General features: G+C 33.3%; 3 protein-coding genes across 4 annotated transcripts; 2 read left to right on the forward strand and 1 right to left on the reverse strand.

Annotated features, from left to right (window-relative positions):
- The first annotated feature begins 204 nt into the window (after nt 1-204).
- Nucleotides 205-3196, forward strand: LOC131643244 (PKS-NRPS hybrid synthetase cheA-like). Its single transcript, XM_058913395.1, has 6 exons — nt 205-217; nt 479-1724; nt 1803-1852; nt 1995-2493; nt 2571-2829; nt 3038-3196. The coding sequence occupies exons 1-6, from the start codon at nt 205-207 to the stop codon at nt 3194-3196; spliced, it is 2226 nt and encodes a 741-aa protein (XP_058769378.1).
- A 318-nt stretch (nt 3197-3514) lies between these two features.
- Nucleotides 3515-4325, reverse strand: LOC131643245 (protein MAIN-LIKE 1-like). Its single transcript, XM_058913396.1, has 3 exons — nt 4277-4325; nt 3994-4190; nt 3515-3916 (listed from the first exon to the last, which is right to left on the reverse strand). Exons 1-3 carry the CDS (start codon nt 4323-4325, stop codon nt 3515-3517), a joined length of 648 nt encoding a protein of 215 aa, XP_058769379.1.
- Nucleotides 4326-16966: 12641 nt separating this feature from the next.
- LOC131643164 (uncharacterized) lies at nt 16967-20339 on the forward strand. 2 transcript variants are annotated; one of them, XM_058913313.1, is made up of 5 exons: nt 16967-17081; nt 18801-18923; nt 19524-19594; nt 19696-19782; nt 19875-20339. In XM_058913313.1, exons 2-5 carry the CDS (start codon nt 18803-18805, stop codon nt 20139-20141), a joined length of 546 nt encoding a protein of 181 aa, XP_058769296.1. In that variant the 5' UTR covers nt 16967-17081; nt 18801-18802; the 3' UTR covers nt 20142-20339. The 2 variants fall into 2 exon arrangements, with proteins under 2 accessions (XP_058769296.1, XP_058769299.1); XM_058913316.1 differs by lacking the exon at nt 16967-17081 and adding an exon at nt 17107-17273.
- Nucleotides 20340-23722: the final 3383 nt, after the last annotated feature.

Here is a 23722-nt window from a genome sequence, read left to right on the forward strand (position 1 = left end):
AAAAATATTAATAATATAATTTTATTTCTAATCCACAAGCTTACTATTTTTGATGTCAATATGTCATATCATTACAATTACTATTTTATTTAGACAATATTATTTCGAAAATTATACCCCATACCCCTACGTTTAACCCAATACCCCTACAATTTTAAAAAAATTCCAATTTTATCTTTCGTTGCTTAAACCGGATAACCGAAAATGCAGAATTCCGGTTAGTAAAATCCAAAACCGGACAACCCAGGGGTGGGTGATCCGGTTCCTCTTTTTTTTCAATTTTCCTCAACCGGATATCCCAGTATTGGGTGTTCCGGTTTGTTATGTGTCTCAACCGGATATCCCCTATGTGGGTATTCCAGTTCTTTTTTTTTTCAATTTTTTTTTCGTTTTTTTAAAAAAAAAAATTAATTTTTTTTAAAAAAATTTTTTAATTTTTTTAATTATATATTAAACTAAATTAATTTTATATATTTAGGTGTGGATCCTCCTTTGATTAAATGCGATGTAACTCAAACATGTGTGGATACAACTGATGTTTTTGTAACTGGTCAAAAATTTGCTACAAGAGAAGAGGCGATAAGTTGGATTAAGGAGGTTGGAATCAGGAATAAAGTGACAGTTATAATGACTCGCTCAGATACCAAAACAGGCAAGAGAGGAAGAAGTGATAAATTAGTATTTGGTTGTGATAGAGGTGGAAAATACAAAAAAATAGATAGCGAAACCCAAAGTGCTAGTAAGAGATGTGGTTGTCCTTTCAAAATTAGGTCAACACCGTCGAACGATGGTTCTGGATGGAAGATCGATGTAAAATGCGGAGTACACAACCACGGCTTACCTGATAGATTTGAAGGTCATGCTTTCGTAAGTCGACTAAATACAGATGATAAGCAACATATTGTTGATTTGACAAAACGCCATGTTCCACCAAGACACATATTATTGTCATTGCAAGAGCGCGACCCGGAAAATGTCACTCGGATCACGCAAATATACAAACATAAGAGTAAGATACAAAAAGACATAAGGGGTCCCAGAACAGAAATGCAACAGTTGCTCAAGATGGTTGAAGAATCGGGTTATGTTTACTGGAGTAGGAAAAAGGATGAGTCAGAAGTTGTGAGAGATATTTTTTGGGCTCATCCAGAATCAGTGAAGTTGCTGAATATGTTTCCTATTGTATTGATTATGGACTGCACATACAAGACAAACAAGTACAGACAACCGTTGTTTGAAATAGTTGGTATGACATCAACTAAATTAACATTTGATGTTGCATTTGCCTATATGGAATCTGAGCAGACAGAGACTTTTTGTTGGGTATTGGATAAGTTGAAACAGTTGTTTATCAAGCAGGATGATTGTCCTCAGGTAATCTTGACTGATAGAGATCTTGCTTTAATGAAAGCCATTGAAACAATATTTCCAAAGACAACTAATTTGCTTTGCCGATTTCACATCAACAAAAACGTGAAATCAAAGTGTAAGGAACATGTTGTGGATGATATGCGAGAAAATCTGGAGAAAATGTGGTTTGAACTTACAAGGGCTAGTGATGAGATGGAGTACCATCAAAGGTTGAAACAACTTGAGGATGCATGTGTTGACTCCAAAGGTTTTATTGATTATGTGAATGAAACATGGTTGACACCTCACAGACATCGATTTGTCGAAGCATGGATCAATCAAGTGTTACATTTGGGCAACACCACAACAAATAGGTATGTTTATGTGATTTTATCGGCATTGTTTCTTTATATTAATATTACAGATAATTAGTTGTTTTGTTTTATTTAAAGGGTGGAGTCTGCGCATTGGAAACTTAAGCAAATGTTAGAGAATAGCTTAGGTGATTTATGCAAAATGTTGGGAGGCTATGAATGACAATATCAAGATACAAGTGGGTAACATTCGAGCTTCATTTTAGAAAAGTTTTTATGAAGTTGAGCATGCACACACTAGTCCTTTTTATTCAAATTTGCGTGGTTTAGTATCAAGAGCTGCATTGAGGCAGATTGCTGAAGAGTGGTTGAGGATTGACATGGTGGGTACCGATACGCAAAAGTGCGGATGTACTCATAGAAAAGTATATGGGTTACCATGTGCTTGTGAGTTAGGGAGATATACATTGAGTGGTGATGCGATACCAATTGAGGTTATTCATATTCATTGGAGGAAACTAAGTATGGAAGGAAATCAAGATATAGATGCAAATGATGGATCAGAAATAGACATGACAAATGCAATCGATGAAATTTGGAAAAGGTGGAAGTCACTAGATGTTGTAGGAAAAAAAGCATTAAAAAGCAGAGGGTGTGAGATTGCTTATCCGACTACAACAAAGATGTGTCCACCGCCTGAAAAAATTAAAACCAAAGGAGGGGTTAAGAAGAAAGGGAAGAGACCTGTGGGATATGATGTTTATCGTGATCCTTCAGGATATGAGTATGTTGATCAAGCACATTCGAGTTCTCAAAAATCTTCAAAGAGGTTATATCACAACTATCCCAAACCTCAAAAAATAGAGAATTTGATAAATACATTGTACAATTTCCAAATTACATCAGACCATTTATTGATGACATTGTTGATGTAAGAGATGATGGAAATTGTGGGTTTAGAGCCATTGCATCTTTGCATGGTTATGGCACAGATGGATGGTCAATGGTTCGTCGGGATTTGGAGAAAGAAATTATAGGTCCTAGAAGTAAGTTGTATGAGGATGTATTTGGTAAACTCCTTCCAACAGTGAGATCATCGTTGGTGATAGAAACTTTAGGACAACAACCACCAAATAAATGGATGACGTTACCTGAGTTGGGATATGTAATAGCTAATCGTTATAACGTTGTTCTCGTCTCTTTAGGTCACCTTAGTTTGAGTTACTTTCCTATGACGAGTGCACATTCACCTAATGCATCCATTTACTGAATCGGATTTGTCAATGGAAATCATTGGGTTCAGGTAATTAGAAACACAATTTTGGTACCTTCAATCCCTATTTGAGTTTTTCTGATATTTATTTTGTGTGCAGGTAAACATGAATGAAGGATTCCCGTTGCCACCTGTCACAACTGATTGGACAAAATATCGCACAAAAGATGCAACTTCTTGGATTATAGGATTTGCCGGGCGGTTACAACATTGGCAACGGCTAATGCCTATACTACCAAAATATGTCAGCTTAGATTGATTTTATGATATTACAACATTGACACTATTTAGTTTGATTTTATGATATTACAACATTGACACTATTTAGTTTGATTTTATGATATTAAAACATTGGTACTATTTAATATGATTTTATGATATTGGATTTTAATATGTTGACAAATGGATTATAAATAGTTAATCTCAAACTATAAGTCTTAATTAAATATAAACATAAAATGTGACATCAATCTAAAACTATAAGTCATAATAATACATAAGTCTCAAACTAAAACATCAATATAAACATAAAATGTAACATCAATCAGCCTCATTGTCATAAGTAATTGGACCTTCCCTAAGTAATTTGACCCCTAACAGTAGAAGCCTCCGTAGTTGCATCACTCAGTGAAACACCAAACAACTCAACAGTTAGATGGATAGCATCATAATCGGTGACAACAACATCGGGGTCAACCAGCTCGCCCCTAATCGGTACATGAAGAAGACATGAAACATCATATAGCGTGATGGTCATCTCGCCGAATGGCATATGAAATGACGATGTTTCAGGATGCCATCTCTCAACAAAAGCAGATAACAGATGTGTATCTACACTGGCCAAACTAGTATGTTGCAAAGATGACAGACCAGATGCAACTAGCCAATCATTCATCTGCCTTGAGAGCATTGGCGGAACCCATCCTATTAATTTGCTGCCATGTGCAGCAACCTTTAAGGTTGGCTTTGGTCGTCTCTCCTGAATATAATTTGTATTATATGTTAATATATAAGTACATGTAATTTAAAAAAACATTTAAGAAAACATTTACGTACCTCGCCCAACCATAAATGATAGGCAACATGACTCTGATATCTAACCAATAAAGATGTATCAGTAGGTCCTCCGGGAAATGACGGATGCTGCGGACCAACCTCGGGTGCAGCTCCCTGTTGTCCCTCGCCATCAGCCTCTCGACGTTGTCTTCCTCTTTGACGCATTCCGTCGTTCGCACCTCCTCTTCTTCGAACCACTGAAAAATAAAAAAATAAAAGTTAACAATTTTATTAAAAATTAAATATAATATTAAAAAAAACTAAAAAAAAAGGAACCGGAAACCCCAAGGGGGGGTTATCCGGCTGAGGGAAACAAGAACCGGAAACCCCATCACTGGGTTATCCGGCTGGTAACTAAAGGAACCTGAAACCCCATCACTGGGTTATCCGGCTGGTACGAAAGGAACCGGAAACCCCATCGCTGGGTTATCCGGCTAAGAATTTTTTTGGAAATACTCACTATTTGCTAGAACTGAGAACCGGAACAGCACAGAATGGGATATCCGGTTTTGGCTTAAATTTTTTTTCTTCTTTCCACTTCTAACGGAACAGTAAGAATGAGGGAAAAAGTTAAAAATTTTGAAATATTTACTATTTATACAGGGGTAAATTTGTCCAAAAATTTTTTTTGTAGGGGTATTGGGATAAACGTAGGGGTATGGGGTATAATTTTCTACTATTTCATATGTTACATTCTAAGTAAGCAGAGCTCACAAAATGGGTTAACTTAGATAGACTAGCCCACCATATCCGATAAATTATAAAGTTTGAATTTTAAAATTAAAATTAGAGTTTATATTTTTCTTATAAATTTTAAATATATATATATATATATATATATATATATATATATATATATATATATATATATATATATATATATATATATATATATATATATATATATATATATATATATATATATATATATATATATATATATATATATATTATTTTACTCCAAAATAACACATTAATTTTTCTCACCTCACTAAATTTTAGCTTAATTTTATTTAATCTTTCCCTTTTAAATATTATACATTAATATAATCAACATTATTTCATTGTATTATATTAGTTTCTCTATTATGTTGAATATTCAAGTATTATTTTATACAATTTAGGCATATATTATATTTAGAAACACATTATAGTATTTATAAGACATAATATAGTACTTAGAAATGTTTTATGTTTAAAATAATATGTTCTGAGTTGGGCCTGTAACACCCCATATTTTTCCATTAATTAGTTTGATTTGAATTTAAATTATTTAATGGGATAATTGGTATTTTGGGCCTTAGAGTTGGGATTAGTAGAGAGGGATTACTAAGTGTGTAGGCCTCACTGATCATTATTCCATTTTTTTTCATAAAATAGAGAAAATTGAGAATAAAGAAAATTAGAAGCAAAAGAGCCAAGTCTGAAGAAGATAAGATACATGAAAGAGAAGATAGGAAGAAGAGGACCTTCGAAGAACTCGACTCTAAGGTAAGGGGGACTCTTCTGGTTAATGATTATTATGCAATCAGGGATAGTAGAACTGATTAGGATTGTTGTTTGATTCGATTGCCTGTTTAGGTTTTGGGGTTATGAGAGATTTAGGTTGTTTATATTGATTTGATGCAATTGACGAATTGATGAATGATTTTGGTGTTAAATGACCTCTAAAATGTGTTATAATTGTAATATGAAATGTTATTGGATGATATTTTGGTGTGGGAACTATTGTGGTACGAATGGATTGAAATTGGGAAAGGAAGAATACCAAAATCGCACTGCAGAATTCTGGTTCTAGTGCGGAGCTCTGGGGAAGCAATCGACTCGCCGGGCGAGCCAGCGGGCGAGAGGGGTTTGAAAGTGGCCTCGCTACTGCCTCAGAGCGCCGGGCGAGACAACCCTGTCGCTGGGCAAAGAAGGCTAGTCTGCAACTTTCAATTTTTGTATCTTTTGATCCGAGTGTCCGATTTATGTGCCATTTTGGGCGTTGTGAAGCTGATTAAGAGCTTTATATGATAAATTGGTGAAATGGACAATGACCCGACTTTATTTTTAAATCTTGATTTAATTTAAATGATGGATTGTAGCATTATGTACATGTATATGTGAATGTAGCAATGTGTTGTATGATGATGAAACTATTTTGATTTCATTGTGATTGGATGATGTTTGACATGAATATACGTGTTACAATCGAATGATTGCTGAAACATGTGCATGCTTATTGGTGACGAATTGGTGATTGATAATGAGATGATGCGATACATCGGATTAGCGATATTATAAGTATGTTATATGTGTGCATTCATTCATACACATTATTGGAGATGGATTCCGGTGACGTTGTGAATCAATTGGTGGGCATAATTCTCATTGTGTGGAATTTGTGCCGGTTGGACTGTATCTTGGTTATGAATAGATCAGTTGGATGGGTTTAGCCCATGTATGGTACCGCATGCATAGAGTCAGTCCATTCATGTGCATAATGATATAGTATGACTGAATCATTTTATTGTCATGTTCGGTAATGTATTTGTTGGCATGGTTGTCTGATTAATTGTTGGAAATCTGAATACATGTTCGATTGGGTGAATGATGATGCTATGATGTTTTGTTACTCATGTCTATAAAATACTTGTTAATTTCGAATGAGACTCAGCCTTACAAGTTGATTATTTTCAGATTGAGGAGTAGCGACTTTATTGTTCGGTGAGGATGGCTTGTAGAGTCTATCCATTTAGTTTGGGTTGTGTCGGTCATGCTCTGATCTTGTAACACTGGGAACAATAGTTTTAGAGTTGATCGTTAGACTTTATTTTATTGGTTTTGGATTATGTTTTCGTTGGTTTATTTTGGTGATGTATGCTATTCCGCTGTGATAAATATGAGATTATTATTTTGATGAATCGTTCTCGATAAAGCGTGATAGTTTAATTACGTTTTTTAATTATTTTAATTGTGACACCCTTGTTTTCATGTCTTACTCTGATTACTTTGTTAATTGCCGCGGGATTTAGAAGGGGGTTACAGGGCCGACACTTGGCCCAAACATAGTGCAAGGCCCAAATCCAACCTGACCAAGGGAAAGACTCCATTGAGCTCCCGCTCACATAGGCATGCACCTGCCCGACTACCGAGCAGGGCCTACTCTTGACCAAGCTTAGCGATCCCACCAACCTCATGAACATGTATGTGGCACAAGCAAGACCCCCTTGAGTGTCGCGAGCAGGCGCGTAGCCCGGACACCTTTGCTTGCCCGCCCTCTTCGGGGAACCTCTTTCTCGTAGGGTTACTTCACCTTCAACCCTCTGAATCATACGGAGTCTACGCGCTTTCGATAAGAATGTGTCTCCCCTGATACTTCAGAGCGATTAACCCGGAATTTTGGAGACCACGTGCTGATCTCCACTACAAAGATAGATCCTGGCAGTCTCCATCTTGGGCTTAGACTTCTAGTCTAACATGGAGATCTTGGCCCAACGCTGTGGGCTATAAATATCCTCTTTCACTAGAGGGTTACATATTCATTCACTCTCACCTATTCTCTGTACTTGCGCTCATTTGCTCTCTTTCTTACTTTGGCATTGGAGTACCTTGCAGGTACACCCCCTTCATTCACTTAAAGTCTAGCGATTAAAGGCCACTGACGATTCAGTCTGATCAGGTACGATCAGTGGCGCCGTCTGTGAGAACCTTTGCTTCCCCATCTTCTCCTAGCACAAGATCAAAGCAACTCAATCTTCATATCGACCGCCATTGCCAGCAACAACAACAACGACGACATTAACAACAACGATGAACTTTCCCATCTCACCAAACTGATCGAGAACAACAATAGTGAACTTTCCTATTTCTTTTAGACATATGTAAATAAGCAATTAAAATAATGTTTAAATAGACTAACTAACTAAAAGACCAAGAGATTAAAAATTTATTTGCATTTACTTGTTTAAACTTACCTATTAGCTTAAGTTTTGTGAGACTATTTGTTTAAGAGAACTTATGAAAATAATGTTCATTAGGTATTTTTATCTTATTTTCACAAGTTATTCAAGATAACCAAGTTTTATTTATGTATTTTAACTTTAAGTACACAACATAACATAATGATAATAAAAAACTATTCATATTTATTTAAATAGACCGGTCTGATAGGTTTAAAAGATTTTTTATGATGCCTGAGACCTAGCATTTTTAACTAAATAGACTTACAAAAAAGCCTGAGCTTTTTCTATTTAAAAAAATGTCTGGCCTGACCTGAGCCTATATAGGCTAGCCTGTAGGCCCCTGTTATCAGCCTGACTTATTTCCATCCCTAATAAACATCCTCTCTCCTTCCCTCTCCTCCATCTACCCCCAACCAAAAGAACCCTTAAAGTTCCACATTATTTTGGTTATTCTCTCTTTTTGTTTTTATATAACTTTCACAAAAATATATTGTATAAGCTTATAGGCTAGAGAGATGTTGCAATATGTGGGCCTAAAGTCCAAAATATTTGTTTTAAAACTTCTGTTAATCAATTTTTAAAAAAATTAATTATAATTATTAACTATTAATTAATTCTATAAAAGAGTTAATTTTTATAATATTAATTAATAGGGATGTAAAATTCCAGCAAAATAAGGGATGTAAAGTTGCATTTAAATAGGAAAATCAAAAGTGCATTTATACTAATTTATTTTTAATGACGGAGTAGTGTTGACTAGGATAATTTATTAATTAATATTTTTTATAGAATAAATTAATAATTAATCATTTTAATTAGGTATTTTTAAAAATTAACTAATGAAAGCCAATTTCGGAGATGCACCAATCCAGTAGCAAAGTTGACACTAGCTCTTGTATAGATGAACTTTATTAACATTAATAAAATTTGTTTAACAATCAATGTGGAACTTAAATGAGAAACAAAACCAACAAACAACTACACCTGCAACCTTTGCTTCTTTTTTAATACCACACCTTGTGTTTGAATTGTCTTTCTATACATGATTAACTAGATTATGAAACCAAAATAATCAATTTTTGTGGTGCTAATGATAATCAAGGCACTTCTAAATCAAGTAAGTCAGTGACCTATAATATACTAGAGAGATTTTAAATGTGGAGATCTTCTGTTTTGCTTTGATATTTTGTGGATGACGTATAGTGGGTGTGGATAGTGAACACACTTCCCTTTTGACTAAATATGACCCATCTTATATTTTGATGTGGATGTAAATAGTAGTGCGCATAATAAAGTAAAATATGCAATAACTTTTACAAAATCGAAATGTTATGAGAGAATTAATTTTCAAAATCTTTGTCATGAAGAAAAGGTTCTTTTTTATTCTTTTTGGCATTATTGTCGTTGTTATAAATGGTTGGATATACAATTTTTGAAATCTAAACAACGTTAATTAGTATTTGAAATATGTGCATCAAAACTTTCTTAGCCAGTATCACAATGCACACATATATTTGGTTGTAAGTATTTGTAGAGTGGTGTGAATTTCAGTTATAAGCCGCAATTACCCAAGCTCTATCTTTAGATGTTTATATTCTGACCTAAGTTCATCAAGAAAGCTCATTATTGTAGTATTCCCATTTGTATGATTAAGTTGCAGGCTATTCAGTGGTTGAATAATGGTCAAATATAATCATGTCTCTTTTGTGTTGACCTTTGGACCAATGCATTTTATTTCCATCCAAAAAAGTTGCTTTATGTTTATTCTCTACAAATTATCAAGAGTGATCGTTTATATATTTGGATCGATAGTTATACTAACATCGTGTTCTGCTAGAGTTAAGAAGTAGAAAATTACTAATTAGACTCACCAATCACCTATTTACTTCAATAAATTATTCACTTAGGTGCATATGCACAATTTGAGATCCTAAAGTCCATTTAATATGGAACTTTACAATTAGGGTTCATTTATATAGGGAGGTTGAATACAAAATTTCATGTCCAAATTCTTACCCTACTAGCGTCCAAACGGGCACCTCCGTGCCCGTTTGTCCGTTTTTTTTAATGCGCACAGCAGAGAAATATAAACGCGTGTATATTTTTTAATGACGTTTTGATATAAGTCATCTTAAGAAATAGACGCAATTAGTAGAATTAAAATTAAGACGATAAATACATATTTTAATAGAATTTTAGTGAAATTTCTATATATAGTAATTTTTCTATATTTCTAATTCTAAAAACTTAAATATATCTCTCTCTAATAGAATTTCTTATATATATATATATATATATATATATATATATATATATATAGTAATTTTCCTATAAATCTAATTCTAAAAACTTAAATATCTCTCTCTCTCTCTCTCTCTCAAATTATAAGCAGAATAATTCTATATGATAGCAATTTTTCCTCTCTGCTTGATTGATTGTGATTTATTCATGCTGTAACCTTTTTTCTTATGATTTGTATGGGAAAAACATAAAAATATACAAAAAAGTGTGTAAAATTTTAAATTACTGTTTTATGAGTGAATGTTATGAACAAATTGAATGATATGTATGAGAAAATGTTTTACTTTTTTGTGTAGTAAGACATCAAAATGTATAAAATGAAAGAGAAAGTTACTTGTACTTGAAAAATTGAGGATAGTTACGAAAGAATATTAGGCGTGAGCATAATCCGCTCACTTAACTTCATAACTTCCTCTTTTACGGTTAAGTTTTTTTTTTTTTACTTTTTTTTAATTAATAAAAAACTGAATTTTTAAAAAATATTTGACAAAATTAAAAGGGTAAATTTAGAAGAAAAGAAATAGGCCAGCCCAAAAGGGTGTATCCCCTTTATATATAGTTATATATATAAATAATGGCGTATTTTTTATATTTTAATATTAAAAATTAATAGCTTTTCTCTTTGTTCACTGTTGTAATTTATGAAGAGTATGTTCTAAAATGACAAAATAGTGGAAGTGAGTAAATTCTAATAAATATATGATAATTTAGAATTTTTTGAATAACAATAGTTATAATTTCTTCAAAAACATAAAAAGTTTTGAATAGATAATTTAGAAGTATCAAATTTAATAAAAAATCTAAATAATTAAATTATCATGAACAATTATAATGATAAATCAAAAATATGATAGAAACTAAGAATTGAAAAGGGAATCACAAACACCAGTAAAAAAACACTGTTTTTAATGTAATCACCCTTTCTTGAAAAATATACAAAGTTTTGAATAGAAAATTTAGAAGTATCAAATTTAATCAAAAAATCTAAATAATTAAATTATCATCAACAAATATAATGATAAATCAAAAGTATGATAGAAACTAAAAATTGAAAAGGGAATCACAAACACCAGTAAGGGTCTGTTTGGTTCAACAGTAAGGAGGGGAGGGGAGGGGAGAAAATTTAATAGAGGGGAGGGGAATGGAGGGGAAGGGAGGGGAGGGAATTTAACTAAATATATGTTTGGTTCAAAGAAGGGGAGGGGATGGGTTTTTAACAACATGTATGTTTGGTTCACAAGGGAAGGGGAGGGATTTTAAAATTAAATTACCTTTTTATCCTTATAAATATTGTTATTTGTATTTCGTAAAAATAATTCTAAATAACAATAGTATTGAGTAAATTTCCCCAAATAAAAACTTGTTCGTTTATAAATTATACTATAACAATAAATAACCGCACACATTAGTTGAACTATAGATCTTCAACGCAAATCAAACATTATCTAATCTTGATGATTCATCTAACCCAATAAAATAATTTCTATAATTTAAAATAGGCTTAATACATCCTTTAGTCCTTTAACTTAATTTTAAGTTTCACTTTCGTCCCTTATTTAATAAAGGTTACTTTTAAGTCCCTTAAATTAAGTTTCGTTACTCACATTAGTCCATTCCGTTAAAATTTGTCAAAAACTGTTAACTTGATCTCACGTGGCACTCCAGCTGGAAATATTTTGTTTGACATGGTATTATATTAATTTACTTGGAATATTTATTTCATTAAAACATCAATTTAGAATTAAAAAAATAGATAATTATTTTTTTTACATAAAAAAATGATGAAACACAGTATTCATGAACCCTAGCTCTTTCTTCATTTTTCACTTCTAAACAAAGACCTACCTCTCTCTTGATTTCACTGTGTGCGGCCAAGAAACTAAACCCAGAATTCGAAGAGGTGACAAAGAAACAACTGCATTTGAAGGTAAGATTGTCAATTTTCATCTTCCTCTTGTTTGAAGACTTCACCCAATCAGTATTTCTTCAAAAGATATGAATATTCAACTCTAATTTGCTAAAAAAATTAAAATTTTTTGTTTATCCATCTTCCTTACTGCTTCTTATATATTATTTAGCTTGAACCGTTTGGATTGTCACCTTAAATGGAAAAAGAAGACCGCCACTTTCGCGGTCAGATCTAGACCAACACGAACCATCCTTTGAAAAAACCCCACTATGTATAAACTCCCTGTCATCTCCTCTATAAAAACCATCAAGAAATATCAAGATCGGAGAAAAGGGTAAAAAATTACCGGGTCGGAAATCACACCACCGTTTTGGAAATGTTCTGGTGGTTCTATTTTTGTTTATGTTCTGGACTTATGGTGGTTCTATTTTGAATTGGATGCAAGTATAAAGATCTGAATTAAATGTTCTAAGTTGGTTCATTCCTAAATGTTCTAAGTTGATTCATTCTCATTTTATTAGATGTTGCAGGTAGGAATGATGCTTAGAGGCATGAGATTTGATAATAACACTTTACTGGTTTCTCATTCTCATTCCCACCTTTTCCAGGCCTGGCTACTATTTCTTGTTACTGGTTTGACATTGCCAGAGTACATATTGTGAGAGAACATACTGGATGAAGAAGAAACTGGAAAGCAAGGAAGTTGTTGCATTATTGATGGAAGTGAATAGTCAATGTTGTTTTCTTTTTCTTTGTTTTAGCAATTAGTTGCAATGGTGCTGAGTGATTAGTGATCCCCTGCAATGCAACATCTGTTTTGTTATTTCACAATAAGGTTACATTTTGGTTTCTGAATTTGGTATTGGAGTGTGTAATCATTGTTTATGTTAAATTTGGATTTTTGATGTATACTAAAAAATAAAGTAAACTCACAAAATCTATATGGTGTAAAGATTGGATGTGTAGTTAATAATGTTTTGGGGGTGGATTTGGAATGCTATTTTCTATATTCTGTTTTTTTTTTGTTAATATGATACTAAAATGAAGTTGTTATATAGCTTATTTGATGATTTCTTTGTGGTGGTTATGTGGAAGATTTACAAAAGTTTCAGCATTAAAATGACCCTTAGTGTAGAAGCTTATAGAAGAACAATGGTTATATTTTTTTTACATATTTTTAACAATTTGAGGGGGTTTTTAACCTCCAAAAAAAACCCTTCACTTTAAACAAAATACTAATTTTTTAATATATATGTTGACTCAGCAATGTCTTGCTGTCATGCCACATAGGCGAAGTTAACATTTTTTGAAAAAATTTAACGGTAAGGACTAATTTGATTAACAGAATAGTTTTTAAAGGACCAATATGTAACGTTTATTAGATAAAGGACTAAAGTGAAACTTTAAATTAAATTAAAGGACTTCCGAACTAATTAAGCCTTTAAAATACATAAAATAATGTTAGAATGTTAAAAAAATTGGACAAATAATATTAAACTTTAAATCTTTATTTATAACATAAATATAATATATTTGCATATTGTTATTATTATTAATAGTATAACAAAAAAAATCTTATTACTATTGTATATTATAAATAAGAACTGACATAAGGATGTTGTTATTATTAAAAAAACAACATAGTATCAAAAAAGAAAATTCAACAAAATAAAAAGGAAAAAATTCACCTGAGAGCAACAAGTAACAAATAGCAACTGCACAGTAAAAAAAATGAAACGTGAAATAACACAGAAAAATCTAGTCTTTAATGATTCAATAAGGGCAATCTTGGAATTAAAAAAATAATTAAGGATAAAATAGGGAAAATAATAAAATTTTGATTAATGAATCTTCCCTCCCCTCCAAATCCCCCCAATTTGGAGGGGAGCAAAAAGTGAGTTTAGGAGGGAATTTGCTCCCCTCCCCTCCCCCCCTCATAAAAAATGAACCAAACACATTTGTTTATAAATATTCCCTCCCCTCCCCTCCATCTACTTCCAACCAAACGGACCCTAAAAAACACTATTTTTAATGTAATCACCCTTTCTTCAAAAATATACAAAGTTTTGAATAGAAAATTTAGAAGTATCAAATTTAATCAAAAAGTCTAAATAATTAAATTATCATCAACAAATATAATGATAAATCAAAAGTATGATAGAAACTAAAAATTGAAAAGGGAATCACAAACACAAGTAAAAACCACTGTTTTTACGTAGAATAAAAATTAAAATTGAGTAAGATTAATAAAATAAGACAAATAACATAGATAGGAAAAATATTTAGGGTTAAATGCAATTCACCCCCTGCCATTAGAGCGTGTTTCAGATTTGCCCCCTGAATCTTTTTTTTTTTAAGAAGACACCCTTATAAAAATGAAAACCCAGTTTCACCACACCCTTTTACTACCAATGCTGACTGGGCTTTGACTATTGGATGATGTGGCAAAGGAACAATGCTGACTGTGTTATCTTCTTAAAAATAAATAGATTTCTAGGGTAATCTTTCTCCCCCAATCTGAAAATTGCTCGTACCAGTTTCAATTCCATCCCTGTCATGGTTGAGACTCCTCTCCTCTATCCACGCATCAGAATCTGCTTCGCTTTTCACTTTCCCTCTCACCGGTCCTTCCGGTTACCAGTATCCACTGTCTTTTAATATTCTACCACCATCTTCGCCGAGTCACACACCACCGAGTCACAGACTCGCTCTTTACTTCTCCACACCCAAACACAGAGAACAGACAAAAACATTCTTAACCTTTTTCTTGTTCATCCTCGAAACATGCATTCCCATTTTGCCCCTCGCATTTTTCTCTATTTCCCAATCTCTGCCACCGAAACGAAACCCTTAATCGGAGCTAACCATACCTCAGCTAGATTCTGCTCCCGATAAAATAAAAATAAAAACTCCAATTTTTTTCTATTTTACATTTATTTTATTTGATTTTCATTTTTCAGTAATGAAAAAAAGGTGCACAATGGCTACCATGGAACCTACCGCAGCGAAGTCTAGCTCATTCTGAAACCTTCTGAAACGGTTACTCATCTTTGGGGTTTTCATCATCGCCATCCGTTTCGCTTACGTCATCTCCATCGCCGGCGAGTCATGCAACATCGGTAATTTCTGCTTCTTCTCCCTGCCGGAGACTCTCACCATCGCTATCATGAACATAAAGTATCTATCTTCAATGGTTGATATTAGTTTCAAGAATAGGTATTTGTATGTTGATGTTGGAGCTAGAAGCTATGGCTCTAGCATACGATCTTGGTTTAGGAAACAGTATCCGAAACAGAACAAGACGTTTCACGTGTATGCAATTGAAGCTGACAAGACTTTTCACAAGGAGTATGGATTGAAGAAAGGGCTTACTTTGATTCCTTATGCTGCTTGGGTGAAGAACCAAACGTTAAGTTTTTGAGATTCATCTTAATCTGCGATGATCGAATTGAACGAACGAGGAAGAACAGGGTAAGCATAGGGGTGGAATTGAAATGGTACGAGCAATTTTCAGATTGGGGGAGAAAGATTACCCTAGAAATCTATTTATTTTTAAGAAGATAACACAGTCAGCATTGTTCCTTTGCCACATCATCCAATAGTCAAAGCCCAGTCAGCATTGGTAGTAAAAGGGTGTGGTGAAACTGGGTTTTCATTTTTATAAGGGTGTCTTCTTAAAAAAAAAGATTCAGGGGGGCAAATCTGAAACACGCCCTAATGGCAGGGGGTGAATTGCATTTAACTCAAATATTTATGTCATCATCTTCCCTCAATATTCTTTTATGTGAGTTGTGACATTCCTATCAATATGAAGCCTTCCCCACATTTTATGAATTCTTTTGTTGTTGCTGCTCTTAAGTCTTATGCATGTCACCAATAACCACCATGAGTTGTGTTCTTCTATTTTCTTTGGTTCTATACAAAGTATCCCTTGTACAAAGTAACTATTTTCTTCATTTTGATAACCATATATAGATCTGAAAATTTTAGAAAGTAAAATGTAATAATTGTGTAATGGGTCGAATGTTTAGAAAATAGAAAAGTGAAGCAGTTTTTGTTAATACAAACTACCCAAGTGCAGTTGGAAAAAACTATTATATGCAATTATATTTTAAATTAAATTTATTTATTATCTTGGAAATAATAGTAATATGTGAAGGGTAATTTAGAAAAAAAATAGGGCAGCCCAAACTCTCCTATCCTCTTTAAATATAGTTATAGATACATGACTTTATATAACTACCCTCAATTGACACCTTTTTAAGTGCTTAATTGGCTCATTTGGAATCAATTTAAACACCACTAGAGATGAAATCAAAAGAAACAACAACAAACCATGTTGATGTTTATATCTCTCAAATGCCTCAAAAATGGTTCCCTTAAAGGGCTCCACGCCTCCACCTTGTTTGAAGTTAGAAAAGAAGCAAGGGGCTACAAATGCAACTATTCGTTGATTTTGTTTTTCATTGAAGTCCCACACCAATTCTTGAACAAATTTTATTAGTGTTTATAAAGCTCATGTAAATAAAGGCAAATGTCAACTTGCTACTAGACTGGGGCATTTATAAATTGAATTTTAAGTCTAAAAATTTTCTTATTAATATTTTAATTAATTAATTTCTATTAAACCCTAATTAAAATTATTAATTATCAATTTAACCTTACAAAAATATTAATAAATAAATTATCTTTATCAAGACTCTCACATAATTAAAAATAAATTTTATACTTAATTATCAGGGTCATATCTGTAAAAATAGAAGAGACTAAAAAATTTGTTTAAATAGAGAATTAAAATAGAGGATAAAAAATACATTTAAACCAATTTTTATTTACCTATTTTATTTTCACAATCATATCACTTTACAAGGTTAGAGTTTTTCCTTTTCCTTCAACCTAACAGCCGCTACTGTAATTCAAAAGCGTCTCTGGTTAGTACTGTGATTTTTCACGATCCCTCCTCCTTCTGCTGTGATTCTCCATGTTTCTCTGTCTGTATTTTTATTTTATTTTTCAAAAATTATTCATATTAACGGGCGCCTAACTCCGTGACGGCATTCCATAGATTCCGTCTTACTTCTGCTTAAGCGCGATTCAGTATCTACCTAGGTTTCAGATTAAAGGTGAACTCAGAGGCTTGTGTTGTGATCGAGTTGGGGTTTAGGGTAGGGGTTAGGGCTGAGTGGTTGTTTGGAGACAATACAAAGATTTATAGTTTCCAGCCACACACTGTAACTGTTTGTTGCTCTTGTTTTGGGTCCTCACAATATGAAAGAGTCCTTTGGTTCTATTTTTTATTTTTTTGGTTAGTAGCGATTTGAAAGAGCAGTTTAAGAGAGATGACGTATTTGTGTTTCCTGGTCATCATGGTTCTGTCTCGTATTCACTTGATTTCTTACCGTAATTCTGGATTTATGTACATTATTTAGTGTGTAGTCAATGCAAAATAAAGTTTTAAAATTTTAAAAATAGTTTAATGGTTCAGTTCTTTAATAGATGGTTTGGTTTGGAAAAAAATTAACTTCTAGCGGTTTGGTACGGTTCGGAATTTCGAAATGGTATACCAAACCACTGATTTTGATTCGGTTTGGTTCTGAATAAATTTAAACAGTTCGGTTCAGTTTGAGTGAATTTATACTATTTTTACTATGGTTTGTTTTGGTTCGGTTTTCTCATTGAACTATACCATGGACAGCCCTAGCGGTTAGTATCTCATCCAGTCCTCGAACAAAAATTATCATTAGCATAATTGGAGTATTACAAGGAATGTTTATATCTTCACTGCTTTTGTCGCTGTTTATTCTCTTCCATATTGTATTCAGTTTGGACTGTTTTATGTTATGTATGTGGTTCTCTAGCCACTAGCTGGGTAGTCCATAACCTTGACCTGTCCATCTTTAACTGCAGTAACTAACTGAACAGTTATTCGGTTAGGAAGCTGATAGCTCAAATGTCTACAGTACACATATGATGAGATTCTACTCTCTGTAAACCTAGGTTTCAGACCACTCAATCACAACTTATGTCTCAATGTGTTTTCTCCCTGAACCGTGGTGTTAATATTGGTATCAAGAGGTTGATTTGGTCGCAAATTGCCTTGCAATATTTACCCTTAATTATGCTATTATTTGACGTTAAAACATGTTTAAATGACATGACCTATAAACAACGAGAATGCTGGTAGAAAGCTGCTTGATAATGAATGATTTTTGAGCTCAAAGCATAAAATTTATGATGTAATTTGAACTTCATTAATCTTCAAGGTCTAATTTCTGTCAATTTTTTTTGTTTTATCTTTCAAAAAATCTTCATTATAACGGGTGTGTAGCTCCGTGACGACAGCTATATGCGCCGTGTTGTTTTCCTGAAATGGATCTGAGACAGCCGCAAACAGTGATGCGCGCTGTCCGGAGGCCGCTCCCTTCTGTACCACTGCGATCGTTTGGCTGCGATTGGGTTTTATCTATCTATAGTTGTTTATTTCTATTTTGTCATTATTATAATTTTGTGGCAGTATTTCTATGAAGAGGTTCAAGCTTTTAAATCATTCGTTTGAACTATTTTCTATTCTGATTGTGCTTGTAGTTTCAAGTTTTGTTTTAGTTTGAAGCTTTTTTCCTTAAATTTTCTCTGTTTCAATTTTCAAGCAGGGATGGGAAAGATGTACAAGAAGAAACAACATGTTCCATCCAGAGAACATACCAATAAGCGGGAAAACGAAATGGACTTAAAAATGGACTTAAGGACGATTATGAAAGATGTTGAAAACTTCAGTATATTCTCATCCTTTTGAGTTTATTTTCCATTCAATGCTGTCTATCTTCTCATTCATTCTGCTTTCTATCTTCCCATAATATTTTTTCGTTTTTTTTAATAAGAAAATGCACTGCATTGTGATTTTGCATTGAAGTGTTTAAGTATTATAAGAAAAGATTTGATATGGATCTTTAAATGATAAGAAAAACGTTAGGCTGTGTTTGGATTGATGGAATACGATGGAATGAAGCATAATGGAATCCTTTGGATTGTTAAAAAGAGCGTGGAGTGGAGCGGAACATGATGGAATGCATTCCATCAGTTACCACCATTTTCTTACCTTCTGATTTGGGCAGAAATGAGAACATGGCTTTGTTCCATCTTAAAATATCCAAACAATGGAATGGAATCTGTAGTCCGCTCCGTTCCATTACTTTCCATTCTGCTCGGTTCTGTTTCTTTCCATTCCGCTCAAAAAATCCAAACATAGCCTTAGTCCTTTCATTATTTTAAATTGGTGTGTTTTGAGGTAAATAAATTATAGGAAGCAACTAAGCATATTCACTTGGTTTGTTACGTTCTTCGTTATAATGTATACTTATTGCAATATATGTTAGGCAACTCGCATATGACATGGAAAGAGCGCAAAAAGATTGAAGATAGGAAGGTTGTTTCCCTTGGTGGGAAGGTGAGGTCTATTTGTTGATGCTCTTTTTTCTATTTGAAAAATGGTAATAATATCAGGATGTCCAATGCACACAATTAAGGATTTCATATTCCAATATGCAGCCTCTCAAGAATCAGAGATTACCTTTAAGTGTGGCACGGCCAATGATGAAGAAACAAAAGCAGAGAGAAGAAAAAATGCTCCAAGAGGTAATTAATTTCTATCGTTCCTATCTTTATTTGTTTGTAAAACTCTTACTTGCCTTATTATTCCTTATATTTGTCCCATTTGTGGCTTGTAGCGTATGATTCTAGGACGGTTTGGGGGAAAGGTTGGTGGTAGTAGCAAGAGTAAAAAACCAGTTGGAAAACACAAGCCTGAGGACAGGGGTTTGAAGTTAAGCGAAGGCCGTTTTAGAAATGGTATACTTGACGTGAAGCATTTGTTGAAGTCAACACCCACAAGAGGTCATGACACGGGTAAAAATATGTCCAATATAGGGAAAAGAAAAGGAGGCAACGGGAAACATGATAAGAAGGGTGGTGGTAAGAAGCACGAAATGTTTTAGAAAATGAGATTTTTCTTACGGTATTCAATGTGTATGATTTTTATTAATCTGTCATTGTTCTTACGCTGTTCGACTTATTTATGGGAAGTTAATCAATTTTGAAGATGTTTATGTGGAGAAGTGAAAAAACAGAACCTATCTCTTTATCTGTATATCTTTGCTTGCATTCTCTGCTCTCAATGGCTCATTTATGCATCACTTCATTCTCTTCATTTTATGCTTTCTTATGGTTAGTTTTTGTGTCCAGCTTTTCATTGGAGATTTGATTGAAGCATGTGACTTTTATGTTGTTTGGTTGCATTCAATTCTATTATTTAAGAGTGTTCTTCCCTTCAACTTATTGTTTTAATCGTCATATTTCTGGCTACTATAATTTGTTTGATTTTCGTGTCATTTTGTTTAAAAACTATCATTTCCAAATATCAAAATCTTGATTTGCTGTCACTTGTAGAATATAAAAATTTCTAGTTGAGATTTGAATCATTCACTGCTTCAGATTATGCAGTATGCAGAACATCATTGAGTCTTTCTTTAAACTCTCTTAGCATGTTATATTTGAGATTTCTTTTTGTACAATAAGAAAAAGACCAATCCTGAATTTAGTTTTTACTTTTGTAATGAGAAATCAATCAAGCTTTTTTTGCTGGTACTATGCAATTTTGATCAAATTGTAAAATAACTTTTATGATTCCGGTTGTTTGTTTTCCATTTCATTTCACAAAAGTGAATTATTTATTTTATTTGATTTGATTGTTTATGAGTTAGGGTTAGTTAAGTGTTCAATATTTTGTTCATTTTTGTTGGTAATACTTTCTAGCCCATTATAATTTAATTCAAATCTTCATTCCTATATGTCTACAATCAGTTCCTATTTTTGTTTTGTTGGATTTCATTTCTATATTTTTTTTGAACGAGAAAAACTTTATTCAAAATCCAAAAACAAAACAAATGAGGCGATCAATCGATCCAGCCCAAACCAGAGAACACACAAAGACTAGAGATTTAAGATAGCTAGAAATTGTGGTTGAAATAGATTGCATCATGGTCGTCAAAATTTTCTTCAACTTCGATTTGGTATCTTTGGTACTTAAACATAAGCATCCACATTCAAGTCATTCAATTTGGTGGTATAAATATATTTTATTCAATTATTTAAACAACTCAATTATATATTCTAAATATCCTTATCACTGATAAAAAATTTTAAATTGAGTCTCACTAATCCTACAATGTAATTTTTTTGGGAGGAAAATAAACTTTTATTTCAAACCAAAAAACAATTAATACACGCCGATCCGAGGATCCAGGCCACTATCTACCCAAGCTACAAATCAAACAGGCAACAAGAAACAAACAGAAATTACTTCTAATGAGTAAGCATATTGCCAACATCCAAATGATCCTTGAGCTTTTCCTTTTGCTGCCCCCTAAGCACCACCAGAAGCTTAACACAGCTTATGATATCCACTGGTGGATTGGTACCAGAAAAAATAGCCTCGTTTCTGTACTTCCAAATCTGGTACACAGTTTCTGCCGTTACCATTTTCAATAAGCATCTCCTCCAACCTTTCTTCGCAGTCTCCTCTATAATCCAGCTCCACTCACGATTCCAGTCGTGTCTAGTAGATTGGTATCCGATCCAGTTTAGGAGAGCAAGCCAAATGTGTTGTGTGAATTTGCAATAAAAAAAGTATGATGTATAGTTTCGAGTTTATCGCAAGAGACACATTTGCCATCTGTGTGGATACCAAATCGAGCAATTCTATCTTTTGTGGGGATCCTACCAAGTATCGTTAACCACAAAATGAAACGCGTACGGGGACGAGCATAGTTTTGGAAGAAGATTTTCCTCCAAATTATGACATTTGTTGTTTTATGTTTGAGTAAAATAGAAAAAGGAACGTAACAGAGAGAGGGAGTATTGCTGCTGAAAGATATTTTCTTATTCAATTGCAGTATGTTTAAATACATCAAAAGAAATAACTGAATAGAAACTAATGCTCCATACTATTAGGAACTACTACTAACACTACTAGAATGCTCCATACTATTAGGAACCACTACTAACACTGCTAGAAAATAGGAAACAAACTTATGCAACTGACAACTTAAAGAATAATAATAATAATAATAATTTTTTTTGACTAATTCTAACTAAACTTTAGCAGCATCTTAAAGCACGTGTTCAACACTCCTCCTTGCTTTGGAGGCTGCAAACTCCTAGCTTCTTCCTTAGACATTCAAACCTATTGAGTGAGAAAGACTTGGTAAACATATCTGCAGCTTGGTCTTCAGTCTTACAATAAACAAGACTTATATCACCATTTTCTTGCACTTCTCTTAAGTAAAATAACTTGATATTAAAATGCTTGGTTTTCCCATGAAATGTAGGATTATGTGAGATTGAAATAGCTGCTTGATTATCAACGAAAACCTTTGTGCATTGATCTTGCTTCAAGCCTAAATCTGCTAGAATATTCCTTAGCCAAATAGCTTGATTAACGGCTAACGTTGCTGCTACAAACTCAGCTTCAGCAGTTGATTGAGCTACGATTTCTTGCTTCTTTGAACACCAAGAGAAAACACCTGAGCCCATGTTGAAACAATACCCCGAAGTACTCTTCATATCGTCCAAGCTACCTGCCCAATCACTGTCAGAATATCCAAGTAATTTGAAGTCTTGTACCTTGCAGTATTTGACTCCATAATTGATGGTTCCCTTGATATATCTTACAACTCTCTTTGCTGCCTTCATGTGCAGTTCACTTGCACAATGCATGAATCTTGACAGCAAGCTAACTGGGAATAAAATGTCAGGCCTTGTAGATGTAAGATACATAAGGCATCCAATCAAGCTTCTGAAATGAACTTCGTCTACTTTATCAGCTCCATCCTCCTTGATGAACCTCTCCTTTTGATTCATAGGAGTGTTCATTGTTTTACATTCATCAAACTGAAACTTTTTTAGGATCTCCTTTGCATATTTTTGTTGACAAATAAAAATCTCATTCTTCTTTTGAGTGATCTCTATGCCCAAAAAATAGCTCATAAGACCAAGGTCAGTCATTTCAAAAACACTTTTCATTTCTTGTTTAAATTCATCAATTTGTGCTAGGTTGCTACCTGTCACCAAAAGATCATCAACATACAAGGAAATAATTAAAATATCAACACCAGCATGCTTGATATAAAGTGTAGCTTCCACTTGACTTTTTTTAAATCCCAAGCTCAACAAATAATCATTGATTCTGCTGTACCACACTCGAGGGGCTTGCTTTAAGCTGTATAAAGCCTTTTTCAGCAAATAGACTTTTTCTTCTTGGCCTTTGACTACAAAACCTTCTGGTTGTTCAACATAAATCTCCTCCTGCAAAAAAAAATGAAGGAAAGCTGATTTGACGTCCATGTGAAATACGTTCCAGCCTTTATTTGCTACAATTGCAAGTAGTAGCCTAATTGTGTCATGTCTTGCTACCGGAGCAAAAGTATCAGAAAAATCAATTCCAAATATTTGAGAGTAGCCCTTCACAACAAGCCTTGCTTTGTGCTTGTTTATAGAACCATCAGGATTCAATTTTGTT

This window comes from Vicia villosa, unplaced genomic scaffold, assembly GCF_029867415.1.
Source record: "Vicia villosa cultivar HV-30 ecotype Madison, WI unplaced genomic scaffold, Vvil1.0 scaffold8, whole genome shotgun sequence".
Classification (NCBI taxonomy): Eukaryota; Viridiplantae; Streptophyta; class Magnoliopsida; order Fabales; family Fabaceae; genus Vicia; species Vicia villosa.